Genomic DNA, 27,936 nt, shown 5'->3' with positions numbered 1-27,936 from the left:
AATTTTTAGAAAAGCTGTTGGATGAAATATTTCCTCTTAGGCATCAAAGGCTGCTTTTTCTAGTCCAATTCATTTCACTGTAATGAGGTCAGGTTTGGACTAACGTGATGGTAATTTCCAGTGTTTCCTTACAAGTAACAGAAAGACCCCAAATCTCACTTTTCAACACTGCATTAAGTACTTTGATAAGGCAATGAAAAAGGGCGTGTGATAACTGAGACGGGAGAAGGAAAATCTGCAGTATGCAAAGCCTTTGCCTGGATTTCCAGGATAACTGATGGATTCTGTGAACTGATGCTAGTTAATAAATCATAATACTAAAGGAGAGATGTGATTTTTAACTGACCGAAGTAACAACAAATGTATGAGTAGTATGTAGTGAGGAAAAACTCAAAGGTGTGAGAATAATTCTTGGCCAAAAATTTTATTTCAGCATCTTAAAGAATGTAAATTTTATACTGTTGATGGTTTGATGTAATTTCTACGCATCACACTTGAATTCCCAAATATGTTTCTGATGTTACACACATGCATACAACTCTCAGCATTTATGTAACTGATGCCTAAAGTTACCGTTACCTGTGAATTTACTCCAAAAAAAGCTTATTTTTTGTGAGGAACACCTTGATGATAATTCTTCCTTATTAGAGCATTTCAGATTTTTCTCTAGTATTTTCAGGTAGACTACAGCTGGCTTAGCTGTCTTTTCATGGCTGGTTTAAGGATTGTGATTCTGCAATAATCACAGCTCTGCCTGGGCATCTACGTTTCTGAGCTTTAGGAGAGGCAATATTCTGCTCTGGCTCTCACGCCTGCAGTTGGGATGAACAGAACATGAGCTGGGGGTAAAGCAGATTTGAGACAGAGACAGCAAGCGTCTGATGTTGAACCACTCACAATGCTAATGGCTGTCAGGATGAAATCCTGGCTCTAACAAAGTCAATAGAAAATCTTTCATAGACTGCAGTAGGACTAGTGCTTTATCCCAAAGGAAAATATCATTTGAAGATAAACATACAGAGGTTTATTGACTTGAGTATCAGATTTCAAGGGGCAGTGACAATGTACATGGGCTGAAGATGCATTTTTAGGTATGTAAAAGAATTTACTCTGGAATATGGTCAATGTACATTCAATGCTAATTCAGTGCTAATCGACAAAGGGAGTGGAAAAAACTCAGAACAAATCTGTTTGGTTCTTGAAACTAGACAAGATAGGCACTGAGAAGTTGTTAGTTTCTCCCCTTCCAACTTGTCACTTCTATCATTAAGATTATAATTTTTGCTCTGTATAGTTATGACAGAAGAGTCCAGAACAAAAAACTTAGAAGGGTTTGGGAGCAAGTTTTCTGTGGGGGCAAGGGAAAAGGGAGGGGGGTGGAGAATCTGGGAGCTATTCATAACGAGTCTACTTTATCCAACAGGATGCTCCAATTTATATCTGAATTCCTCATTAGAAATAGAAGACAAGAAAAGGAGTGGGATAGTTCTTTGACATTTAATTTTCTCTTTTTCACCATCTCTTCCAACTTACATATTTATTTGCTTTAATTTATATATGCTTTAATTTATGTATTGTCTGTTTTTAATGTAAACCCACACTCAAGTTTGTAGGTGGGTTTTATATTACCGGTAAGAAACCACAAAGCAAAGCACAACAGGAGAGCAGAAGGCCTATTTCTTTCTCACTTCTAGGTCATCTTAAATGCCTTGTGAGTTACACATTGCTTGATTCTACTCTTGATCTTCCTTGATTCTACTCTTGATCTTCCTTGTACTTCTCTCTTGCCTCTTCCCTCTAGAAACCCTCAGTCCAAATTCCCCCCAAAGTCAGGACGCAGATTATTCTGTTGGGCTCGACTCCGGTCGGCCGTCCGGGCATTCCTGCAGCACAGGAGCTACGCTCGAGGGAAGAGCACTCTACGTGGTGAAACCAGAAGGGAGGCAAAAGAATTTAGAAGAGTTTGAAATATAAAACAATAATTTATTTTACTTCATTTTACTTGGTAACGTTTGTAGCTAATGATGGTTTCATGAAACTGCTTTAATAATTCAATACATTCAAATCTATAAAGCAAACAGTTACTACCATGGGCTTCTCAAATTCCACAAACTGTCTTATATAAACAAATCAGCTGTACATGCACATTTCTTCAAGAGGTTGCAACATTGGCAAACATGCTTTAAAATCCTTTAAAGCTGCAGTATAGTGTACTTTGCTTCAGGCTTTTCAGATGAAACCTACATACTTTCTTCAGAAACCTTAAAAAGAAAAATGTTTAAATGTTGAGCTTAACTCTAAAAACTGCTGTTTGATAAATGTTAAATATTACAAGAGAATGGCTCTAATTCTGAGTTTAAACCTTGAGCTAAATATCGTTAAACAGCACTCTGTGTAGAAGTGAACAACAGCAAAATAATATCACAAAATATGGTTTCACAAAAAATACATATGTGCAGTTGCTTTTGTGGGTTTTTTGCATATTTTTTTTTTTTAGGTAAAGAAAAGCATGGGTACCTTTTAATATGAATATAGTTTAAGCAAATTACCTGTGTAAGTATGGTTAATACGTTTCTGATATTTAAACACTTCATGTAAAAGGTAACAAGTAAAAAAGTACAATCAGTATTCCAAAAAGCACTGCTGATATTGCCGCTGAAGGAGCTGGGCAAGCTTCCTCTCCACTTCGTAACGGAGATCCTGGCACCCACAGTTGTAGAGTTCAGTATTTGAACTATAAACTCGATGACCGTATCTTATATACAAAAATCTTGCCACATTGAACGAGGCATTGATTTCTACCCCAATGGTAGTGTTGTCTGTACATAATTTAGCGAGGGTGATTATACAGTAGTCACTGACAGGAAGGAATTGTACACCCGTGTGCCGTCTGGTGACTTTGTTCCATGGGTTAGCAGTTCTTGGATCGTCATCCAATTGTCAAAGATTTTTTTATTTCTCTTCTTCATCATTTTTTTGTGGCTCAGTTCAATGATATTCACCTCTTTCTTTTCTTCTGCACCTTGCTGTTCCTTTAGGCAATCTAACCTGCTCTGCATCATAAACTCGCGCCGCCTCCTCTGCTCCTTCGCTTTCACTAAATGCTGCTTCCGCTCTTCCTTGCTCCAGTAACGGCCCATCTTCATTTCGCTGATGGCATCGTCGTCGGTAGTCATACCGCTGCGCTCCTCCTTGATCTTTATGGCACGCTCTCTCAGCAGCCGGTCCCTGACTGGCCTCTTTGTAATGTAGCGCGTCCCATCGCTTCTGACCTTCACTTTCCACTCCATCCTGGGTTCGCTCTGGCTCGAGTTAAAGTCTTTGCACATACTCACCAGGCTCATTTGGCTCTGTGCGTACTCCACCGCTGATTTCTGTTGGATCAGCTGCATGTAGCTCTGGTAGTGCTGTGCGTGGGCAGGAATATGAGCATGCTTGTACGGAGAGTGATGGTACGGGGAGACGTAGGAGCCCGAAGGTTTTTGACCATGAGTAGGGCTTTTGCTTCCATCACTGGCTTTTCTCTCCTTGCTTTCCAGCTGCTTGCCAAGGTCAGGATCTTTAGCAGACGCATGGCATTTACCAGCGCTGGATTCATGACTTTCTGAGCTAGCAAATGAATTCTTTTGGGAGACATTATATGCCACTGCCCCCTCATTACCTTGACAGTTAATGCCTTCTGCCGTTCTGCGCAGCGAATTGTCAGGGGAAATCTCCAGCGTGAGCGGCGTGCTTCGGCAGCTCTCGCCTGTGTTGTACGCACTCGAGCTATCCTTGTCAGACTTCTCGGGGAGCTCCGTAATGTCTGAGAGCTCGTGCCTGCGGATGTCAATGCTTGTGTTATAGTTGCGGAACCCGCTGTTGTGTAGCATCCAGGGCTCCCGGTACTGATCTTTCAGCTGCTGCATTTTATGAGCTCTCACGATATTCAGGCACTCCAGCTCGATATTGCGCAGCTCCTCGTTCAGCATCTCCAGCTCTCTGTCAACGCTTTCTTGGTCGCTTTTGCTCATATCCAGCGTGCTGTTGTGATAATACAGACCGTAGGGGCTGGCAGACTTCACCTGGCACTTCAGTTCCAGCAGTTCCCGGAATCGCTCGCATTCGTCTACGGGGATGCCAAGGAAGTCGACGTCTGTGCAGTCGGCCGAGATAAACGACTCGTTGCTGAACTGCATATCGCCACTGCCTAGGGTGTCGTGACTGTACATCAGCTGCTTCTGGCTCCCTAAAGTGTTGGAGGAGGTGGTGTGATCATCCGTGTTGTTCTCCTGCTCGGAGCTCTCGTCGTTGCGAGTGCTGTCGTCTGTGCGCCCCACGCCACTGTCCTTCTCATGATGGTTAGATAAAATAGTGGCTGTATCTGTGGTACCTCCATCCTCCTCATGCTTCTTCTAACAGCAACAATGAAAAGAGAGAAAGAGAAATTATTGCATGGACAATAATTCACGGTGTTTATCTTTTAATAGTGGTCTTAATCTGTCACCTGTTACCCTTCCTGCATCTTTGTCTTGTAATTGTATGGAAAGATCATTAAGAACTTGTAGAAATGGTAACATTAGTTACCATCATCAGTAATGGACTGAATTTCAGTCCATTACTGACTTACACCAGTAACGGACTGAAAACACAGCCGTGGTGGGTGTCCTTTTCAGAACAACCTGAGCTCTGCTTTCAGTTACAAGGCAACAGTGGCAGAAGCCACGTTTTCAAAATGTTTCTTCTCCCACTTAGGTGCGCAAAAGCATCCAGTTCTTCTGCAGTGCCAAAGTGAGAATACGTCCCTTCAGAAAATGTGGCTCCTGCAGAGGATGTAGAGTTTTAGAACACCACAGAAAAAACTCTCGACAAAACCCAAAAAACTATTAATGAACTTGTACCGTTGTGTTAACCATGGCAGAACCAAGGGGAATGCAGGCCCAGATCTGTGGCTCTGCATAAACTTTGCTTTTTCATTGCCTTTCTCCCCATATGCAGACCTTATTTCAGCCATTTGCCCGAGCTCTGCGTTCGTATTTTAAGGTTTTGGGGAGCAGGCTGTTTTCAGTGTGTGCACGCATATCTGATAGGAAATTTCCAAAGTTAGCTCTCTGCCTGCTAGATCTCTCATACACCCAGCCCGGACTTCTCTCGGTGACCACAGCCAGAACGGTGGATTTCTGAGGACTGCGATCACGTTGTCATAAGGGGCAAAGTAAAAAGGTAACATTTTAAAACATTTTTGTCCCCAAGTTGAATTTTGTAGATAGTCATGTAATATCTTGATTTTACGGACAGTCCTTTTGCCTTGATCGTCATTCAAGACGCTGAGTGTATTCAGTCAAGCTCAATATTGGAATATGGAGTGCAACGTGAAGTTTTGACACCGCCGCGCACCAGAAGGGCAGTACCTGCTCAAGCATGCTGGCAGTAAATTGCATTGCCTGGTGGTGCTGTTCCTCTAACATGTCCATGTGCAAGTCATCCAGAAAATCATTTCTGTCATCATCCATCCATCCTTCATCCAGCTATGTGTAAAGGGAGGGAAAGCCAAACCAAATGTTGTCAGAAGAATGAAGACTGACATAAATTATGCTCCTTTTTCATGCAAAGCGACTGGGAAACCTTAGGAGATTCCTTCCTGTGACAGTGCTGCCGTGTCTGGGGAAGGAGCACACATCTCCTTGTGCTAAGTGCGGGTATCGACCATCCTACCTCCCCCCCAGCCACCTCCAGCAGCACGGTTTTATCTTCAACAGCCCTTTATATATGAAACAAACCCAGCCTTTTCATCCATGGAAATAATTCTAAGAGTTGGGGCTGTTTTGGTTTGTGTGTGTCTTATTAGCATGTATGAAAACACTCCAGATTCCAAAGCTTCAACAAACCATGTGCGAGGCAGCGCCAAGGGCCAGAGGGGAAAAATGCTTGTTGGGGGTCTGTAAGATTATTATTATTTTTTTTCCTCCTTCCAGCCTCAATTATCCCCAAAGGAAAGGCCAGAAACATCGAGGCTAACAGGATAGTCGTGAGCCTGACCCCGTGTCTGCAGGTGCATTGGCAAGGGTTGCTCTGGGAGCACCAGGAGCAGAGACGGATCAAACAGCAGCGCTCAGGCTGGCTGTTCAACATCTTTGTTGTGCTAATCCTGCCCTTGCAAAGGGATCAGGTTCAGCCTTTTCTTATGGCTGAGGATGCCTCTTGACAGTATTTAACTACATTTAGAGAAGGTGTATAAAGGGCTAAATAATAGGTGTTTTAATGAATGAATAATCAATAGCTATAGGAATTAGAGTTCAGTATGTTCTTCAAAGGTATGGCTTGAAACCATCCATAATACCTTGCACTGATGTGTCTGTAATAGCACTGCAGCATATATAAATTCCTGAACTTCTTATAAATTGAACTTTAATATAAAACATATATAAAACTACTGTGACTGCTAAATTCCATTATTTTAGACTATATATATGTTGAATCAAACTGTATAATATGATTTTAGGTAGATTTAGGTAGGATAACATTCTTCAAAAGATGCTAACTGCTTTCTACAAAACAGCAACTCTTTTAATTAAGACTCAAAAGACTCAAGAGAGGTTTTTTTTTGTTGTTGCTACTGTACCTGAATTTCTGGTCTTGCAACAAGTAAGGAGATATTCTTGCTCTCTTCGCTGGTGAGAAGTGCCACAGCTTCTTCTCGGTTCTGTACCTCTATGCCATTGATCTTTAAAAAAAAGAGGAACAGAGTGAAACCGTTTTGTGGGGATATCTGAATGCTGCTGAGATGAGCCCTACAGCACTGCACGGCCGGATGGCCCAGTCCCTGTTCTTATCTCCAGCTGTACTGTTCAGGGAAGCGTTGGGCAAGCGTGTTGGTTTGGACATGTGAAGCTGTTCCAAACCCCTGCATGCGATGCGCAGAGCCTTGTTATGGGGACAGAAACTGGAGGAGGAGAGCTGGGTGGGAGCAGAGTCCTAACATCAGGTCTGGTGGGTGGAAAGGACCCAGGAGCATCCTAGCGTGGGGCAGGTGAGGCTATGGATGCTGCTCCCAAAGACTGAACGGGGTGTGGACCTCTCCTTGTGCCTATGCAGAAGACAGACCACATCTGATGAAGCCCTGATGGTGCAGGGTTGTTGCACTTAGAGGACGACTTGTTCTGGCACACAGCGGTGGCTGTTCAGCCTGCTGAACCAGTCCGAACATCCCTGTGAACAAAGAGGGCTGCCCGGAGAGATTCTGCAAAGAAGAATAATTACCGGGGCCAAAATAGAGGGTTTCTGGGGTAGAAGGAAGAGTTAAAAGTGGAAGCGTATCAGGATACGTGCTGGAAACAGGACATCTGCTGACAAAACCCTTAGCCTGCAGAGTAGGGCCGATACAGGGCTTTACCTGGCGAGGGCTATCAAAATCTGAGCGAGATAGCCTCAGAAATTTAAAAGGAAGCGTATGAATACCAGTCTGAAGGGAATGATTTGTAGAAATTGTACTGAAATAAAGACACAGCAGCAGATTCTAGTGTGTTAGCAGCCTTTCAGCCATCTACACGCATACCTGAATAATGCGATCTCCTTCTCGGAGTCGACCGTCCTTTGCAGCAATGCTGTTGGGATCAATCTACGAAAGAAGAGAACTGTGAGTGCTTTGGGGGTCTGAGAGCTCGGTGCTTGCTTCCCCTCGTAAACCCAGTGTTGGTGGTATGACTGACACTGTAAGCCAGTGAGTCTGTCACTGCCGCGGCAGCTGTGGCTGTTAACGTCTCGCTTGGTGATCACAGGACTTCTCCTTGCTTATGTCAGACAAAGTGAAATGCAAATTAAAATGATGAAGTCAAAACCACAACATTTCTTCCTGAGATGTGTCTTCAGAAAATGTGGGTTTATCATGTTTGCGTCATACCGAGTTACCTCATGACTGAACATTTTGCTTTGCAACACAGTGCGCTGATTAGAACCATTTTTTTCACGCAGAACAGGAAGGATTATGTCCTAAGTGATGTATTTTAATGGAAGATTTTAGGTTACAAAAATTCAAGGGGGGAATATAGTGAAAATACTTTGAAAACGTCAGGAGAAATTGGATGCTGGGACTGTTGGGGAAAAATGAACGCTAAATGTTAATATAATGAAGTTTGACTTCAATGGATGCAGGATTTCACTTTGTTTGGAGAAAAGGCAAAATAATTAGATTTCTTCCAATTACTGCATTCTGGCTGTTTTCTGAACATGGTACAAACAGAAGACAAATGTCTCAAATGCCCCACACCGCAATTTGAAAGACAAATTGTATCTTATGGAAATCAGCTCAAGCTTACCTCACTGACATAAATACCCATGTCATCCTCATCATCCGTTCTGTAACACACAGTAAGGCCGAGCTTGTCCTGGCTGTTCACTCTGTGTAAATCTACTTCCTGGGGTTTAAAGAGAACAAAAAGAAAAAGGAAAAGAAAATACATTGTCAGTGAGACACTGGTGACTGATGGGAGCAATTTTTCAAGTACAATGAAAATATTTTGCTTAAGTGATATAGTGGATCTCTTTTCATTTCACTTGTAGACGAGGTTAACTTACTGAGCAAAACGTGATTATATGCAGACAATCAATACCCGGGGCGTTTTTGACCCTTCAATCAATATGAAGTCATTTTGAAAACAGACCTTTTATTGATCTTAAAGAAGAAAAATTACCTATATTTCATGTAGCGGTGAGACTTCAAATGCTAAAACACTTATAGAGTATGATTTCAATATTTGCCACAGCTGATATATATTTCCTTATAAGCAGGGAAATTTTCTGGCTTTTCAGAGGAAAATATAATACTCTATTACCTTAACTTGTGGAATGTTCATGAAATGATGTAATAAGTTTCTCAAAAGTGTGACTGAAGATCAATATATTGTCAGCAAAGCATTTGGTATCGGTTATAGAAATAGAACAGGCTCTTCGCTATCTTGCCAAGGTTTGGTTTCAGCAGGTCGTGTTTTATCATTCCAAGTGCTCTTTGGGGGTCTTGTTAGTCTTGGAGACATTTAAGTGATCTTAAAAATGTATGTTCTTCCTCTAAGCTGTTTTGCTATGAGGATTTCATGCGGGGTATTTTTTTTCCTTCATTTCTGCTGCTCTGTGGCACTAGTTGGTGTAAGGGGTTGTAAAATCCACGGAGATACCCACAAGCAGAGGGATGCTCCTGGCTGGCATGCAGTCAGCATGACCATCCGCGTAGCATCTTTCAGCTCTGCCTTCTGGCTTCCAAGGGACATCCCGGGAGCTTAAGGGAACCTAATGCGCTTAACCAGCTTGTTGGGACTGCGATGTCAGCCCTGAGGATGCTCCATGGGGAGGAAGGAGGTTTCTGCATAGGTAGAGGTGTAGTACCGCGTGTTGGGCTCGGACCCGTCCGTTCCAGTGGAGCAGTCCTGATAACACGACTCGTTATTTTCTGTGTCTCTGTTTTGACCTGCGCCATGCCATTTGTAAGGGGCAAGACAATAAAACAAGCTGATATGAATAATTTATTGGCATGTCTAGATGACAGCTGCCAAGATCTCATGCAATCTCATGTTATTTACTTGTCAACATGTGTAATTTCTTTTTTTTTTTTTAAAAAAGAAACGTAGCTGTAAATGTCAGTGACATTTCAGATGGTATTTAAATGGTTTCAATCGATAGCATCCATGGTGAACTGCTGCTCTTTTTCTCCCTCTTTTGTTACTTAAAGATTTGAACACAATGCTTTAATAGTGGGGTTTTTTTTCAGCTTTCTAAAGCTTTTGGGGCTTTCTAGAGAGCAGGTGGAAATTCTTCAGATGAAAACATGAGACAAAGTGGATTTGATTCTGATCTCATTTGATCCTTGGGAAATCCACTGCAGTCAATGTGTTTATTCTGCATTTAATCACGGTGCGAACTGGGGATGAGGTGGGAATTTGTGCGTTGGGCCTAATTCAGGCCTAGAATGGTCCCCATATTTCCTGCATACTTTAACAAAAAGATTTCATGTCCTGAGGAAAGTTTTTGTATAGTTTACTTATTCGAAAACACAGCAATGAAATAGTGGTAAGAAACTAGCGCTATAGCTCATCGTACTGTTTGTCATACTGGTAGTGAAGAATATATAGAATATTAAAAAAATAAAATGACAAAAAAAAAGCACAGTAAGTTTGCCCATTTACATTTAAAATGCACCATCCAAGACATCACCTTTAATGTATGAGAAGGTAATAAATCATCTGGTAAATTAAATGCTATATATTTTAAAAGGAAAACAGATATATATTGTTTAAAAACACACTCACAAATAAAGCAGCAAAAAGCTAAAGCAAAGAAAAACTTCTTAGAGCAGGTGTTTAGAACCTGAATTTTTATGAGTAATTAGTTGACAGACTTACCCTTGGGTACAATCCCTCTAGTCCTTGGTAGGAAAAGAGTAAGTGGATTTGATGCTACCTGAATATGATAATGTTGTGTACTTAAAGATAGGAACAGCTGCTTTCTGTGGGTCTTTGCATCAATAAAATTTTAATGTAATCATAAGGGTTTGAAATATTTGAGAGATAAAAGTGTGCAATTCCAGTTGGAGTTGAAAAACCAACTCCAGAGTCTTCAAAGCAAAGATTATTTCCCATGTTCAGAGTAGAGACCGTGTGATGCACGGATACATGAAAAGGAAAAATAGAACACAAAATTGGCACCTGCAAGTACAGGTATTGTGGTAGCTCATACCAGGAATTAATTAAACTCTAGGAATTAATATGGCCTACAGAACCCTAAAGGCACGAGCTCACGTGCTTGCAGTGCCACTGGACTTGCCATTTCTCACTCCTCTGTGCCCAGCTCCTGGCGAGCCCTGGGGCCCGATCCTGCAGCGTTCTGCCAGGAGCACAGCCGCTGGGTCCTGTCCCGAGACCTCGCTCGACGCCTGCGCTTTCGGATTAGTCTGGTGTACGGCATGGTCATGAGATGAAAGAATATTTAGTGTTCAGTTGGGGCTCACATACTATTTGCCATGCACTCCATATAAAATCATACGAAGCGTGTCAGCCACCTACACTGCAGAAGGGAGATGCTGAAGTATTCAACGCCTGGTCTAGATCTGCAGGAATTAGCAGACAACGGTGGGATCCACAGAGTAATGTCAGGGCTGCATTAGCATGGTAGCTGTAAGAATTTCATATATGACACCAATTTTACACACACAGATAATTAAAATCTGCTTCTTTAGATCAGGTAAAAGTGACATTTTGGGAGACGTTCAAGAGAAGTTTTTGTGTGCTATTTCAAAACAGAGCCTGCACAAGAGAACTGTCTGAAAGATTGTTGGCTCCGTACCAACTGGAGAGCCAAGGAGGGCTCCGAGAGCTAGTTACCGAAATCCATATGGCATTTGTAGCAAGACAAGAAGCAATGAACATGTGCTATGACATTATACCTGCAATCGCTCATAATAATGAATTAGGAGTAAGTGATAATAGTAAATTAACCTCTATAAGCTCAGAAGATCCTTCATTTGCAGCAGAATATTGAATTATTGTACTGCTGATTTAAAATTATGGCCTGCCTGCAAATTTATAAAAATCAAAGTCCTTTCTCTAACAAGACAGAAGTGAACCATAGAAATCTGAAAAGGTTGGGTGAAAAAAGTTCAAACATTCAGAAAGCATTACCCAAAGCTTGCATGATAACTACTCTGTCCTTTTGTCTCTGTAAAAAGTAATGGCTTTTTTCCATGCTGACTTCTGAGGTACCTGATCAGCAGGGCCCACTTTTTTTTTCCTACTCCATTAATAGGTTTCACCCAGAAAAGAATGTCAGGGAAATAAATATAAAGAACTATTTCCTTTTATTCTGCGTGAGGCCTTCATAGTACCTTTTGGCAACTGGCCCTAGTACAGCAAGAGGAAAAGTCTTGTTCTTGCTGTCTTGAAGCTAAAGAAGGTGATCTTCACATTTGTCTTTTCACATAAATGTGGTTTTCAACAGAGGCAAAAAGCCAAAACCCCACCCCTCCACTTTTCAGAGAAGAAAATTTTACAAAAAAGGTTTTCTTTCCAATTTTCATTCCAAAATTCTTTGTCCTAGAGAAGAAGTGAAAATCTACCCGGAGGTTTCTGTGCCAGCCCAGCTCTATGATGGTAATGGTAATTCTCTGATGGACCACAGAGGCTGGACTGGCTTCACTCGTCAGCGGTGCTGGGAAAGGTTGGAAAAAAGTGCATCTTGCCCTGATGACAAGGGGCTTAGGATGCCTAAATAAGATAACTTGCAGGATGCCCAGGCTCTTTGCCAAGCAGATAGCTGATGGTCCACGATTGAGACCTTTCTCATGTGGTAAGAGGTGTTATGGCCAGGTCGAAGCCCTCCAGAGAGCTAAGGGCAGACCACCTTTCAGTATTAGCTTGTCAGCAAGCTGAAATATTTTACCACTTTGGGGTTTGTTCCAAACAAAGAATATACAAATATTTGCCTCAGAAAGTACCGCTGTGAGGCTGAAGGAAGGTACTGCTTTTTAAACCTTTCCATATTCGATCACCGCCTGAGCAGGACTTCTAGGGCTGGGGTCCTTTGTATTCAGAGACACACTAATGCTTTGAGAAGCTCCTGGTGAGTGCAACTCCCTGCAGAGCAGGAGTTTTCCATTGAGAAGAAATATATTCACATAAAAGATGCTTTCAGATGCTTTACAACCAGGATGGAGTAAAAATTGCAGAGTGGCTGTGATGAAGCCTACTGATTCCCATGTTCCAATAGTTACCCTCTTGCCTCCTCCCCTCTCTTGCAAATAGATTATCAGAGAAATGGAAGAAGACTTTCAACCGAAGTAGCGAAGTACAGTAAAGTTCAAAAAACGTGTAGACAAGGTGCTTCAGGATATGGTTTAGTAGGCATGGTGGTGACGGGCTGATGGTTGGATTTGATGATCTCACAGGTCTTTTCCAACATTAATGATTCTAGATTTTATGAAAGGGGAGAGCTCGAAACCCTGGTACTCAGCTTTTATTTATGGTTTCCTAAAAGCAGCGAGGTATTAATTTTGAAGCAGGGATTTTGGTGCTCAGCGTGTTCATTTTTTTTGCTGATCAGATGTTGTGGTTTCACGCCGGGAACACTGTGCGAGCTGTGCGCTGGGAGGGCAAAAGCCTGTTTGAATGAATCTGTTCTCCTTCTCCAGAAGTGGAGACTTCACTTCTGCCCAAGACAGAGAGTGTCAGAAGGGAGATTTCCTAGCAGTTAGCAAACACTTCATGTAGTTTGTCATCTCCAAGCTGTACGTAGTCTCAGCTGGCCATTCAGCTGAGTTCAGTTCTCTACTCGGAAAGAAAGCAAGACCTACGTACAAGTCGCATATAGGAAAGGGTAAAGACAGTCAAACACAAGAGAAGAAGCCCCCTTCTTGATGTGAAATGTTCTCCCTTGTAATCTGAGAAAATGAACACACTGAGAAAGCCCTGACTCGGGCTGTGTGTCTGACAGCTGGGCAGGCTTGTTTGAATAAACATATCAACGCATAATGCTGCTGGGGAATCCTGGAGTGACATTATTCTTCCTTTATGAACCTGAAATGACTTCTGGCTGGGCCTCTGTGAAGAATGAATGTACTTTTAATTTATAATAAAATAGCAGTTCAGGATTTAGTCTCTCTTTCCTTGCGGCATGTAAACTTCAAAAGAAAAGAAACGGTATTTATTTATTTTTGTAGTAGGGAATATATGGCAGTTACCTCTGAGTCGTCAATTTTAAGATAAATGTTGAGAGATAAAACTGAGAACACAATTTTGGCGTCTTGGCAATACTGCCAGCATAAATTCCCTCCTACGGATATTTACATTGGAAGCTTGTTGTGAACTTGGGTATTTCGCTGTTTTTGTCTTGTTTACTTGTTACAAATCACTAAGCAGTCAGTTATAGACCATAAAAGTTTAGATGAGGAGCTTCTGATTTAAATTCAAAGCACATTTTATGGACCTGGAAGCCCAGAAGGCTGACTTGATGGCTTTCTTACTTTAGACATTCCTGCTACAGTCAATGAAACGGTGCCTTTGTGGTCTTTTAAAACGTATCTATCAAAAGGCAAACAAAAAAGCAACTTGCCAGTTGAGTCCCTGTTAGCACTTTGACCTTACCATTGATCACAGTCGCTACAACTTGAACAAGAATCTGTAGTGGTTTTTAAGGAATACTATTAAGCTACAGAGAGTTTTCTAATGTTCATCTCCCTGTGCTTCTAAGCTGATCACCTTTTGCCATCAAGTACTATATCAATGTCAAAATTATTAATGTTGTGGTTTAAGGCATATTAACGTCTGGCTACTGAAGTGCATGTGTTTAAACTGTTTTCAGCTCAACTGGTTGACCTTCTAATGGAAGCTATATAATTCATCCACAATATTAGATTTCCTAAAAGATAGGTTTTGAAAAGGTACTGGCAGAAAATACTAATTTGTTCTACATTTTCCCTTAAGACTGAGCTCTATATTGTATTTGTTTTTGTTTAAGAAAAAAAAAAAAGGCACTTGTTTGAAAAGTGAGGCCTTGAAGTCTGCTAAACAGCATTTGTCTTACTGGCACTTTGATTTTATCCTGACTTTGATTTGCGTTTGTATACAGAGATGAATTACTACCAGATCTGCAGAATCTGAGAACAGCTTGCAAACTTTTTATGGGGTTTTAGTCCTTGATCCTGCAAACACTTTTATAGAAGGGAACAACTTCATGCTCATCGAACGACTGAACTCTGCTCCCTCTGAGGCTGTTGATAAATCTGCTGCTGATTTGAACAGAGCTACAGACGGGTCAGCATCGCTTGCTGTGACAAATTACTGTTAGCAGGACCAGGATCGGGGAAATCAGAAGTGCAAGGAAGCTAAGAGTAAACTATTCACTTGCTGATAATCTTGAATGGATTAGCTGGGTCAGACATCGCTGGCAGCATTTAGAAGTATTGAGAATACTTTACTGCTAGTTATTACAAATTATTAAAAACACTTGGGTGAGTACTGCTTCGGTATCTTGCAGAACTAAGGCCCACAATTTATATGCTGTACTCGGAATGGTTGGGAGCAGGTTATTAAAACTGAGAATGAGCAAACTGAAGATCAGCTTCTGATGGGATGCACAAGTACTAAAACCGAAAGTGATTTTTAAAGATTTGGCAGCAAAATGGACTTTTATACCTTCATTACGGGCTCAACTTTTATTATCTATCATTTTATATCTATACATATGTAAATTTTCAGGAGTGAAAAAGGGAGGAACAGCTTAGCAGAGTGGCATATCTATTCTGGTCTTGTCTTGTAAACGTAAAATACTTCTAAATTATATGATCAAGAACATCTGTTTCTCAGCTGGGGAATTTCAGGAAAATTGATATGTTTTTGCTGTGACTATGCGGAACAGGTCCTGCCACTCAGCAAACCTGCAAAGTCTTTCAGATTTTCAGAAAGTCTAGATTAGCACAGTTATACAAAATTTAATTAATGGAATCAATGACTTCGTTATTTATGTTAATTTGTTTGCTGAAGATGTGTCTCATCAGGCTATGGCACATAGTTAAATACACTGCTAAAGGTATCAGTAAGGTTTGCAACCTTACAAAGTAACTAATGAGCAATGTTATTACAAAGAACTGCTTTGAAATGACTTTTCACTTTATATATAATATAAACACCATGATATGCACAAGTCAAACTTCTGGTGAATGAAATAGTTACTAAAGACTAAGTACCTCTAATTCCAGCTCATCTCGGTCCATTTCTTGATGAATTCCTCCCATGTAGTCATTTGGGTCGTAGTATTCATGCACTGATGGATGGCTGGGAAAAAAAAAAGTATGTTTTAGGACAGTACTCAGTACTCTAATTAGCATATTAATCCATTCCAGGCTTTATAGCAAGTCAAAATGAATATGACGGACTAACAACCAAAGCAAGAACTTTTATGTGGTTAATTATATATGCTATACCATTTACACCAATAAATGTAGTAAACAAAAATTACATGTATTACAAGAGGAGTCTAAAATATTTGGCACCTGATGATGCATGAGAGACTTATGAAGAGCCTTAGCATTTATTCGTGGCTTTTCTCCAAATCTAAAACTGACTTGGGCAAAAAGTATACCGAGAGAATAGCAGCAATGTAGGGTAAGGGGGTACCGGGTGACAGCTAAGCGGGCAGGTATTTGCCAGGGTTCAGGATGAGAGGGAACACTAGATTATTTACTTATAAGAACAGGTTATTTGCAGATATGCAAGTAAAATCATGCTTGGCATTTGGTTGGTATTTTTACTTTGCCTTAAAGACAGAAAATTGTATCAAATTGCTAAGTATTATAAAAGTAATTTTCCACCCAACTATTTGGATCAACAGCATTCTGCCAATTCACTTGAATGCAACAAGTTGCGCATAACGATTTAGATACTATTTAAATATGCACCGCTCTTCATATTGCCATTCACTATTGGCATGCTGCTTTTTTACAGCTGGAGTTTCGCTGTCTATACTTTGGAAGCTGGAAGCAGTGCTCTTGTGATTGCTTTCTTCTATGCTGGAATTTTATTTCTGCAATGAAAGTAAACTCCCTTTAATTCTCCGTTAACTAGAGACGTGTTTCTTTGTAAGTGTGAGGCCATTTATGTAACTGCATCTGTTAATTGGCTAAGATGCCCAAGTTGTTAAGTGCAGGCTAGATGAATCTGAATGGGATTTGGAGAAGTTACAGGAAGCGTTAGGAAAAAATGACTCTGTTTGCTCGGACACGCTGGGTGCCAGCATACTTGAACGGCTGCCCTGGTACGTGGGGACGGCCGTGAGACGGGCTGTGGGGTTCAGACCAACATCTACAGCTCCACACAAAGCCACGCTGATGCCAGCGGTTGGAATCTGCGTCTAACGATTCAGGAGCTATGTGAGGCTGCTTGATGGGACTGAGCTGGGATTATGCAGACATGTTGCAATCTAAATGGTTTGTTATGAATTGATCTTTGATGTTTTCCTGGTGTATCTGGCTTTGCAGCTGGAAAGTCGCAGGTACTGAAACCCCTCTCGCAAACGTCTTTGGGGGCCTGCAGTGTAGGTGCTCTAGGAGTAAGCGTGCCCTCTCCCCAGTGCTCTAAGCCCTGCTGCTTGCTCGCTGCAAACCAGCTTGAAGCTGTAGCCTTCTGTCAAACGCTTCCAGTAAAACATGCAGCTGTGCTTGAATTTTCGATGGGCTGGGAATAGGTGGCCACGCAGTAATATCCGCTGGAACCATCTTTCATGGAATCGGCACTGAGAGTCACGAACGGAGCAGACGTTGCACGCAGAAGCCCGGCTCCTGGCTGGACGCGTGAATGTTAGCAGGCTGTGGAAGTCCCTTCGGAGCAGTACAGGATCAGTGCCTGTTTGTAGTCCAACCCTGTTTCCCAGGAGCGCTGACGGGGATGTCCGGAGAGGCGTGCCGGGGTGTGTGTGCGTGCCGCCCGATGCTCGCCGCGCCGGCTCTCCGTGGGTCCCCCCTCCAGCGCCGTACCGCACGGCCAGGACACGTGCGCGGCAGCGATGCCTCTCACCGTGTACAGGACCATCTCAAACCCAGGTATCTGGGGGACTGGCCAAATCACGGTCTCTCATACGCGGCAACCGTGACGTTCAGAATCCTTTCCATCTTCCCTTGTGGAGGTGCGTGGCGAGGTGACCCGCAGCTCGCAGGGGTTCCTTGGGGAGCCGTTTTCCTCTCGAACAGTGCGGGGGGGCGGGGGGGGGGTGTGCCAGGAGATAATTGTCATCTTTATTTGTAAGTACAAAAGCATCAAACTACCATTAACAATAATTAAAATTTGATTCTAAAACATCCGTGACAGCACTGGTAAGTAATTTTAGTCCTAGAAAATAATTTATTTGCGTAACATTGCTGCAGGGTTATAATAAAGTAATTAATACACTGGAACAGAATGTAGCAGCTCTTAGCATTACACAATTTATGGCAGCCATAAAAAATAAAGTTAAAACATAAGCAACCCAAAGAGGCAGTGAGAGGAATTACAAGAAGCAATGACTTTATCCATCAAATGCCAGCAAAAGATAAGCTTTATGAGGCCCTGTTGTGACTCAGTGGCATTACTCATGTGAGTAATGGCTTGCTAGTGTGTAGAAAAAATTAAAATATTTTGAAGTTATGGCTCAGTGGTGTATGAATCCTGGCTACTTCTGGAGTACAGGTTCACCAGTAAAGGTGAGCTCGCAAACTACTTGTAACATGTCACATTAAGGAATGTGAAGATTTTCAAGGGCTTCACAAACCGTTACTTACTCTTCGGGCAGGAGGTACGGGTCTAGCACAGAGACAGGTGGAGTGGGTGAGCCCATCTTGCTGAGAGCCATGATGTGTTCAAAAGTGATGTCCGTCTGCGTGCCCACGTCCACCAGCTGCGACTCGTGGGGGGCGGGGAAGGCCTTGGCGCGCGGCGTTCTTCTCAGGACCTGCACCACGATGGGCTCCTTGGCGGTTTTGAAGGCTTCCACTGCCTGCTCGTGGGTTGCCTTCGATAGATCCTTCCCGTTGACCTGTGGGAAGAAGGCGAGCACAGCAGTGAGAGGAACAGTCAGAAAGCGGAGGAGATCGTTGTTGGTGTTGGTTGGTTGGTTTTAATTTAGAAGCCTCAGCTTCCATCTAAAGGTACACACAGCACGTACTAGTAACTACTTCTGCAATGTTACACACCTCACTTTTTCCCCTTTCCCTACAGTAACTTTATAAATCCTGTGCTCTGCTTTTTACTTTGATAGTTAGATATTACTGGGCTCACTCTTTGAGCTAAAGTACAAACCGACATCCCATTTGTTTCTTGCAGATTAGAAATCCCACAGCCCTCATTCAAACAAAACAAGTTATTGATTCTCCTGTAATTTTTCTAGTTTGTTGGGGGTTTTTTTGTTGGGTTTTTTTTTGTTTTGTTTTGTTTTTGTTTTTTTTTTAATCTTTTAACCCTATTACTGAACAGAACTACTGGGACAAGAGCTGAAATTACAAAATTACATATCTGTGTCTGATAAACAATTTTTCAGATGAAACATCATGGTGGTACCCATAGACTGCAATAAAAAAATATCCATTTTATGGATGGAATCTCTATACTGGGATAGGGAATAGAAATAATAAGGAAAAACCAATTATGGGTGTTTTTTCAAAGTAACTTTTTGTCTGTTTAGCTTGGCCATTTCCCATCCCCAGATCTTGCCATCCATCATCTCCTGGTTGAGCAAATATTTATACCAAACAGAATGTCTTTACTAAACCCAACTGAGAGACCCAACCCAGACCTACCAATGCTAGACACGCCAGGCCACGGAAGGTGGGGGTCTGAGAAAAGAATTTGAACACAGATCCCTCCTATCCCAAAGGAGTAGCAAAGCTCCTGTTCACAGCAGCAAAAGTGAGATGAGGCATTCAGTTTTAGTACAAGGTTTACAGTTTCAACTCTTTGGCTAGCAGAGGTGTCCCCCCCCCGATCCAGGGAGAGGTCTCGAGCCCTTCCAGCCCGCTCTGGCTTTGTGTTTCGCTCATGCTTGGCTTCCTTCCTCACGTGGTTTCTAATGAATTCTTTCAGAAGTGTCTAAGTCTACCCAGGGGCTGTGAAAGAGATGAGGTCATATTTTTGTCAGAATTTTTATGAAGCTACAAAACCGTAATTCTCATTTCGAGTTTTGGTTTGTTAGAGATTTTCATGGTTCTGTGTGTCTCTGCATGGATTGCAATTTTAAGGGAGCTAAACACAATGAATAGTGTGGAATAAACTAAAATAAGGCAACTGTGGTGAAAAGCCTGAACATGTATCCACTTCCTGCTGTTGCCAGCCCAAAATGGAGATTTCTTTTGAAATTCTGCCTGTTTATTGCGACATCTGTCCATCCAAAAGGTCCATGGGCTCATATGCAAAGAAGTATATTGTAGTGGGAACCACTGGTAACTCCAATCAGTTTTTATCCTCTTTTAACCTGCAAACTCTTGGCATTGCAATACAGATGAAAAGAAACAAAGAGAAGCTGCCCAGAACAATATGTTAGTGGAAGCTGCATAATGATATTAGAATCCTAAAGCATCATGCCATCATATAATTGTTACCAAATTCTTTGGACTGGCTGACACGTAGAGATAAACTGCAATTTCAGATTTGAAGACGCTACTAGCGCTGACAGCGAGGGCCCTGTCGTAGCAGCCCTTCTCATCAAGGGGCATCCTTTGTTTACGTGTTTCCATTGCGAATGATGTCTGACATCGTACCCTTGCCAATCAGACAGCTATTCACTTGATAAACCACATTACCTGTAATCAGAGGTAGGAGTGCATGGTGGAAGCTGATGCCTGCTGCATGGAAGAATAGCATATTTTTTCCAAGGCATAAAAAGAATGAATTGCCTTGATTGGACGTAAATGCGATAATGTCTAGCCTCAGGTATTAGTGGTGGCTACTCTGTCATTTAATCATTTTTGTACATGTCTGAAATGTGTACGAATGTGGTGACTCTGCCACATGAGGTTCTTGAACACGATGGAAAACTCTAAAATATATGTCTGGATTCTGGTATCTGTACTTGTATCAGATAGCACTTAGTTCACACTGTGCTGTGCCATGTTTAGTCCCATTAAAGTAAGTGGGGCAACTGAATGAGTAACATTACTCAGCGCAGTAACTGAATGGAGCCCTTACTTAACGTATTGCCCACAGCAAAAAAGCTGGGTGATAATGAAGAGGGTTAACTGGAGTGCGGAATCGATTGAAAAGGCGAAATTCTTGCTGAATTACCTTGTGCACATAACACTTATTACACTGTCATCTTTGGTTTATCTTAGGGAGGCCACGACTCCAGGTTTTTTGTTAAGCCAGCTGAGAATGGGAGATGTTAGCATTACATTTACATTACACAAACACTTGTATTGACCACAACTGCTCACAGTAATGCATAGCGTGTAAAGTGTGACCTGGTCAAATTAAATATCATTAACTCGCCCAATTGAGCAGATTACTTTAAAACAATTTGTACAGCTGTAAAATTAAGTTCAGCGTAATGTTTTCTCTGGAAAAAAGAAATGATGATTATGGCTCGAGTTTTATTATTTGCTGCAAATTAAGTGTTGCACATTTTACTGTGTGCATCCTAATTTTTTTTTTTGGTACAGCTAAATCCAACAAGTAATCAAAATAAAAGAATCTCAACTGAAGAAAGTGTAGTGTTTTTCAGAAATGGTCTAAGCCTCGTGAGCAGGAAACTTTTCAGGTGAGCTGCTTCCCACGTCTTTATGCTAAAAACTGGTAAAAACATGCAAAGGATAGCTCTCCAGTTTATTCCCCAATATTGTAATAAATTTGGATTACATACGATTTAGCACAAGCCTGAATTTTAGTCGAGGTACTTTAGGACACTTTATCTCTTCAAATCCCTGGACTGGCATCCTCTCTGTGCTTTCATATGTAATTGATATATAAATAATTGTAACTTCAAAGTCAGGCTGATATCATGCAGGGAACAGGCGGTAGCTGGGCTGTCTCATAAATTGTTACCACAGGCGCTATTTCCATGTAGTATCCTGACGGGGTTTTCTACAAGCTGGTAACGCAGGAGAAAAGAGAAGTGCTGCATAGCAAGGCAGAATGACACGAGACCAGACCTCGGGGCGAAGAGTCAGCCAAATTGTAAGCTAAAACCTCTCCTCCTGCAAAGGGGACCTTCTGGGGAAGAGGTTTGTGATTTCCCGGCGTTCGGCTTTTGGTTGAGACTCCGCGTTTCGGAGGCCTGCCTGCTGCTGCGTGTCCTCTCCGGTGGCAGCAGCCGCAGCAGAACCGATGCCTGCGGGTTCTCCCATTCCTCAGCGGCTTCGCTGCGGATCCCGGGCGGTGCGTTGGACTCTGGGGGAGTACGTGCTCCTCTTGGTCTGCTTCCCTGGCCACGGGGATAGCCCCGATGGAGGGGCTGGAGAAAACCTGGGGGCAGGGACGTTAAAAACGCCCTAAATGATGGCATCCAGGCTGCTCTGCTAGAACCCTTCATCTCGTATCGCTGGCTCCAGGTCAGAATTGAGTATTTCACTGGGTGTTTGTATTCAACGGTCTCCGCTTGGGCATTTCAGAATACTAGGACTCTGCAGAGCACCGTAAATAAATAACTCTAAAGCGGGATTTATATTTGATGTATGTACAATTTTATATCATGGGTTTGATAAGATGGCAATGAGTATAGTAAAATGAACGCATAACTCACTGTACTGTGATTATTATGGGTTTCTTAGCCCACTGCTAAAATATGGTTGGGGATTTTGTCTTTTAAAAGTTAATAATTCTGTGAAAGACAGCAGCACCCACATCATATCAGGCAAACAATTCTCTGGTCAGTAGCCACTCACACGATGAATGGTTTCAGGGTCAGTCTGTGGATCTCTTACAAGAGACCTATTCCTAAACTCAGCCTGGGTGGAATCCTTTTGGCTCTGCAGGTCTCTCTTTTCATCAGCAGTCTTGGCCAACGTGGTGGACTGCTGACCTGTTAGATGTGTTCAGAACTGCGCTAACGAAGTAAGAGTTAGTGGGTTGCACAGAGCTATCACTGTCAAGCATTTAGATTCTGAACGGGGAATTATGGAAGAATATGCAATGATGCAAAACTATGCTTTAAAGTGATTTATATCGGGGAAATAACACTGTCTAAACCTGACCTCTTAAAAACCTGCGGTAACTGCCAATTTATGTAGTAAACACCAAGCAGTCAATAGTTTGTATTTACTCTTTTTTCTTTAGTATTTCCCATCCCAGCACATCAATAATACTGTTTTCTGTTGAAGGGACATGAGGATGGGAATGCTAAAATATGTGGATAATAAAAACTAGTAATTCTCAAGTCTGCTTATGGATAATAGAGCTAAATTGCTTTTTTTTTTTGTCTATAAAAAGTAGCAGGTATTGGTATTTTATTTGTAGTAGCACAAAAGTGATGTAGAAGAAAAATATATGGGGATGATCTCAATGGCCTTGTTTCTGGTGTCCATGTAGAATTAGTACTTGTGGCTAATCTCAAGCCCTTCTAAAACTTTAGAAAACAGATGATATTAAGATTTTTAGTTTCTATCTGGAAAATTTGTCACAATTGACAAACAATTACTCATAGTGCTTAAAAGCCAATAAATATATCTGTACAGTTTCACTTTGTTAAAAAAAAAGTGGCTCTATAATCACAGATTTTATTCAAAATGCTGCTGAATTGTGCTCAGCAAAATTCTTCCTTATAAATAGTTACATCTGAAATAGCACAGAAGAAAAAAAATCCATGCATATGAATGCTTCGGAAGACTGCCAAAAACTACAAATATGCATAATTTCTTAAGAACCTTACATGCCATGTGACGGAGACAAAGGAATCTTTCACGGCAAAAAAGATGGATAAATTAACTTGTCTGAAATGTTGAAATGCTTAGCTTTTGGACCTTTTTTGCATTGGAAATATATTGAATATGGAGAAAGCTGTAGTTAAACTGAAGTGTATGTAGTTAAACTGAGCTGAATGGGCCTTGATGAAATTTGTGGTGGAGCCAGATAGTAGGCTTAGAAGCTGCATGAGACACAGAGATAAATATTCTGAACTAAGACCATACAATAAATAAGGAAGGGATGCTTGATTTTTTAAAATACAAATTATGTAATCTTTATGAAATAGAATAATATTAATATTATTTTAAATAATAGCCCAACGGCAAAGCAAGGTGTCGTGAAGCCGAGTGTGCTGTCAGCATTCAGTTGGCACGGCCAAACTCTGATAATGGAATGAAAAATGCTGTCATGGTCAGTTAGGGTAAAACATGGTATATATTTGTAATTAAGAAAAAGAGAGATGATGCAGCAAGGTATAACAGGGGAGGCCGTGACACAAATCCAAACAGAGTGTCCCACCAAACAAATAAATGGAAACGATGTCTTAAACTCTCATTTCAGTCATGGGGCTTTCATTATTTATTCCTATTTCCAAGAAGCAAATGGTGAGAAAAATAAACAGGAATTAAGCAAAAAAAAAAGAGATGACAATATGCTGTATCTGGCCGAAACTTCCAAGAGCCGTGAAAAAGCCTGGAAAAGTTTGAGTGCTACCTTGGAGATCAAAGAGTAAAAACGTGCAGTAGGATCTTGCTGGGTGTAGCGTTGGTAAGACCCACGTCTTGAGTCTGTTTTCAAATCTCTTTTGCGTTGGTAGCTACTTATTAAGTAGCTTCTCAGCTGCAACATGTTATGAACCTGCAACATCTTATGTTGGATGTGTATTAATTACAGAGCGTAGGATGCTACAGTGCGCATGGCCACCAGAGAGGGAGAAAGAACAGATCGGTGATAGGCGAATCAACAAGGAGAAAAGAAAGAAATCAGGAAAAAATCTCATGTCTTTTTAGGCTTATGAAGACCTAGCTAGGACATAGCTTTCCATATAATTTGATGGTGTTGTATGTAAGGTAATGGATACACAACGGCTTCTCTCTCTGTCGGAGCTGTCCTGCTGAAACCTCCTCCTTCCTTTATCAATTCTGGATATATGTCATAGTGAAATACCTTTCGTGAGGACAGATTGTCTCAAGTTGTTTTACACCACACGTACGTGCTTTAACAATTATTCTGTTGAGAGATTTGGTATCCTCCACCAACTCCTGAGCCAACTGCCTTTAGATGCTAATTTAAGGCCAAACTTTCCGGGGATCAGAATGGGCGCAGGGTGCGGAGGCTGGGAACCCTCCAGGACAAGGCTCGACCTCCTGGGCGACTCTGTGGGCATTTGCAGCCGTGACTGAGATGACAGAATTGTGCTCTGTTGCTAGAAAACACATGCTTATTCTTGTTTGAGGGACGAGGAAGATATTTTGACAAGGTAGTACGCAGTTGTGCTGTTACGTGAATGTCATTTTTTCAATAGCTGCTGTTTAATTATTTAGCATGGTAAGCGATTTACATGTTTTATTTTTCTGGGTGGGTAGAGAAGCCTAATTGATTGCCACTTTGTTGACCTCAGACGTAAATTGGGGGCTTTCAGGTACATCAAAACGTGCCACTTGTTTACACAGACAAAATTTCCTCCTGGTTACCACCAATTCTTATTTTCTTTTCCTTCTGATACAACGCTTATGGAAAACCTGGTATTTGTTCTATCTCTTTTCCTGCGATAGCAGAATTAACACAGCTGGGTTATTTAGACAAGAGAGATGCTCCTCAGATGCATTCCGGGTTTCCCACGGGCAGCCCTGGGAGCCCTGCAGACCCGGAGAGGCGAGGGCAGCGGGACGGGGCCGTGCTGGGACAAGCTTGGCAGAAGAGCATGAGGCAGGACACTCCATGACCGTAGGTGAGGAGTTTTGCATTCAAGCCCATGCAAACATCATTTGCCAAGAGTACAGATGAGTAAGTCTGGACATTGGCAGTAGCGGTTAACTGAAAGGTTGTGAAAGCCAGAAAATTCCTTCACATAGGAGTTATAATTGTATTGTATTATATTTTTGCTTAAATAACATGTAACATTGTTTACTGGATGATGATATACAACAACTACTAAAAAGGTTTCCATAAAAGAAAATTATTTTTCCAGCCATCAAGTTAGACTGATATATATGGGTTTAATGTCATGAATGGTAAACATTTGTATGTGTTCTGCGGCTTGTTGGTTCTTCTGTGCTTCCCAAATGTCAGAGAGAGAAAACTTTTTTGCTTAAGAATGAGTAAGCAGCTTTTCTTTGTAGAAATTCATGCAAATCCTTGGGAAGTGCAGTATAAAAATGCTAGTTCTGTTAGACTACAGACGTCTGTGCTCCATTTAAAACGCCTTTCTGGTCTGATTCACTTCTTTAGCAAGTTCTTAAGAAGGCTGCATATTAAGAAAAAGCAGCAGAACTTTAAAGATTTTTATAGAAACTAGAGCAGCAGAAAGCCTATTTTCTAAAACCCCTTTTCCTCAGGAACTGGAGAAAGAAGGTTCAAAATATAGGTTAATTCTTCTTGCGTCTCCATCTAATCCCTCTTTTATTTTCCTCATATGGACAGTCTCTCTCTTTTTCAAAAAAGCAGAATGATATTGTTTAGTAATAGACTGTTTCCATGTGTGTGCATTTCCCTTCTGCCTTGTGAGCCATCCATGACAAAATAGTTAAGACCAATGAAAAATTCTTTACTTAAGAGTACAGAATACATTTGTTCTCTAAACCGTTAACTTCCAAATGGAAAATCTTGGGAGAAAGACCCTTGAGATAAAGGAATTCTTATTCTGCTAGTAATTGGCACGTTTACGTATGAACACCACAGCACCAGTACTGTCTCTAGCATACTAAAATGTGCCTGCTTTTGGTTGGGTTCTCAGGCTCTGCTCCTATGTCTCCCAACTCAGAAGCACAGGGGAATTTCAGCAGTCGCTTCAATGAAAACAGGCTTAGAGTAATGCTGGGGCTTCCGAGGCTCTTCCACCTTCTCTATAACCAAAGTTTACTTGGAGCCCTTTCTTCTTAAATATGTGTTGATCACATGAAATGACTTTATATCAGGGCAGAAATACATTTTCATATTTTGTCAGCATTTAAAAAGTGATCTTTCGTGTATCTGTTCACGGCTTAATAACCCTGGCCCATGTAAGACACAGAAAGACGTTTGCAGGCCCTCCCTTTTAATGACCCTTTCTGCCGTTTCAGTAGCAGGACCCAGAGGGACCCAATCAATTATATTGCCGAGTGAGGTACAAATGGCAGCCATAAATAAACATGAATCACTAATGAGCAGAATTCAGCAGGCGCAGTTACCCACTTTCTCGTGTTCTCTGGGTTTGCCCCCGTTCAGCGCCGTGCCTCTGGCGTGGCACCGTGGGCTGCTTCTGCTGTAACGTGCCATCAGATGCTCTTCCCAAGAGGCAAAGCCTATGTCTGTGTATCCGTCTAGTACAGCAAACTATGGCTTTTTTATGAATGAGAACTCTTTAAAAAGCTGTGTATTTCTATATTTGTGTTTAAAACAACACACAATGATAGTAAATAGCATAAAAAGATCAATCTGTTTAGTTGAGGGTTTAATGTTGCGTGGATGGCAGAGGGGTGGGAGAGAGATGATCTTTAAGGTCCTTTCCAACTCAAAACATTCTATGATCTAAGCTAAATTGGAGTGACATAAGAAACCAACTATGCCCTTCCACCACCTGCAGCTCAAACAGTTGACAGTGTAGCAATATTTACAACATACTTCAATTAAAATTGGAGTAGAACAAGTTGGTATATATATCATGTTAAAATGATACCAATATTATTTTAGTAGCATATCAGACTACGCAAACAGAGAACTAAAGACGGTGCCTCCTCTGGAGAGCCTGCTCCAAGCAAAGAGACAAAAGGAATATCGTACAGTGAGAAGAGGAAACCCAGAACAGGTTAGCGATCTATCCGAGGTCACATAGAGCACACCACACCTGAAACCCAAACACCGGTCTCCAAGACACTGTGTTTAAGACCATTCTAACTCACAACATTCCTATTTCTGCGCTGCTGCTCATCATTTGTAGCTTTTGAGTGCATCCTCCCGCTCCCCTCCCTTCTTCCACGAATGTCTCGGTAATGTAAGACACGGAAAGAGAAATTGTGGGTAGCTCTGAAGAGATCTGTGCTGAAGAGGGTTACTGAAGCAGTGACAGATCCAAGCAGGTTTGTTAATAAGAGGCCCTGCTCCTTCAGTGGATACCTGGTATCTGCAGAGTAGGCTTTGTGATCTTGGGCCATCTGCTTCCAGAAGTAGAGCAGTGTTCTCAGCTGAAGAACACAAACCTCAGAAGGTGTTGTGTAGGTAGAAGTTCCACCACCACCACTCCACCCCTCCAGTCCATGGTGCTTGACCATGGCCTTGAACTGTGTCAAAGTGTTCTATTGATAAAAACACCTTCATTTTCCTTTTTCTTTGGCTAGAATTTATGGCAGTTACACAGATACTG

The 27,936-nt window shown here is 41.7% G+C and overlaps 1 protein-coding gene across 2 annotated transcripts in view; it reads right to left on the bottom strand.

The window, feature by feature from the left end:
- Positions 1-408: 408 nt before the first annotated feature.
- PDZRN3 (PDZ domain containing ring finger 3) overlaps positions 409-27,936 on the bottom strand; it is a 153,218-nt gene continuing 125,690 nt past the window's right edge. For both annotated transcript variants that reach the window (XM_075432871.1, XM_075432872.1), the window contains 7 exons: positions 18,269-18,522; positions 15,704-15,791; positions 8,295-8,393; positions 7,535-7,597; positions 6,602-6,703; positions 5,391-5,507; positions 409-4,394 (listed from right to left, as the gene is read on the bottom strand). In XM_075432871.1, coding sequence (XP_075288986.1) covers positions 2,844-4,394; positions 5,391-5,507; positions 6,602-6,703; positions 7,535-7,597; positions 8,295-8,393; positions 15,704-15,791; positions 18,269-18,522 — 2,274 coding nt within the window. In that variant the 3' untranslated portion in view covers positions 409-2,843. The remainder of the gene's footprint in view (positions 4,395-5,390; positions 5,508-6,601; positions 6,704-7,534; positions 7,598-8,294; positions 8,394-15,703; positions 15,792-18,268; positions 18,523-27,936) is intronic.

Source organism: Opisthocomus hoazin, chromosome 11, assembly GCF_030867145.1.
Source record: "Opisthocomus hoazin isolate bOpiHoa1 chromosome 11, bOpiHoa1.hap1, whole genome shotgun sequence".
NCBI classification, from domain to species: Eukaryota; Metazoa; Chordata; class Aves; order Opisthocomiformes; family Opisthocomidae; genus Opisthocomus; species Opisthocomus hoazin.
The sequence above is the reverse complement of the archived record's forward strand: the minus strand, read 5'-3'. Positions and strand labels throughout refer to the sequence as shown.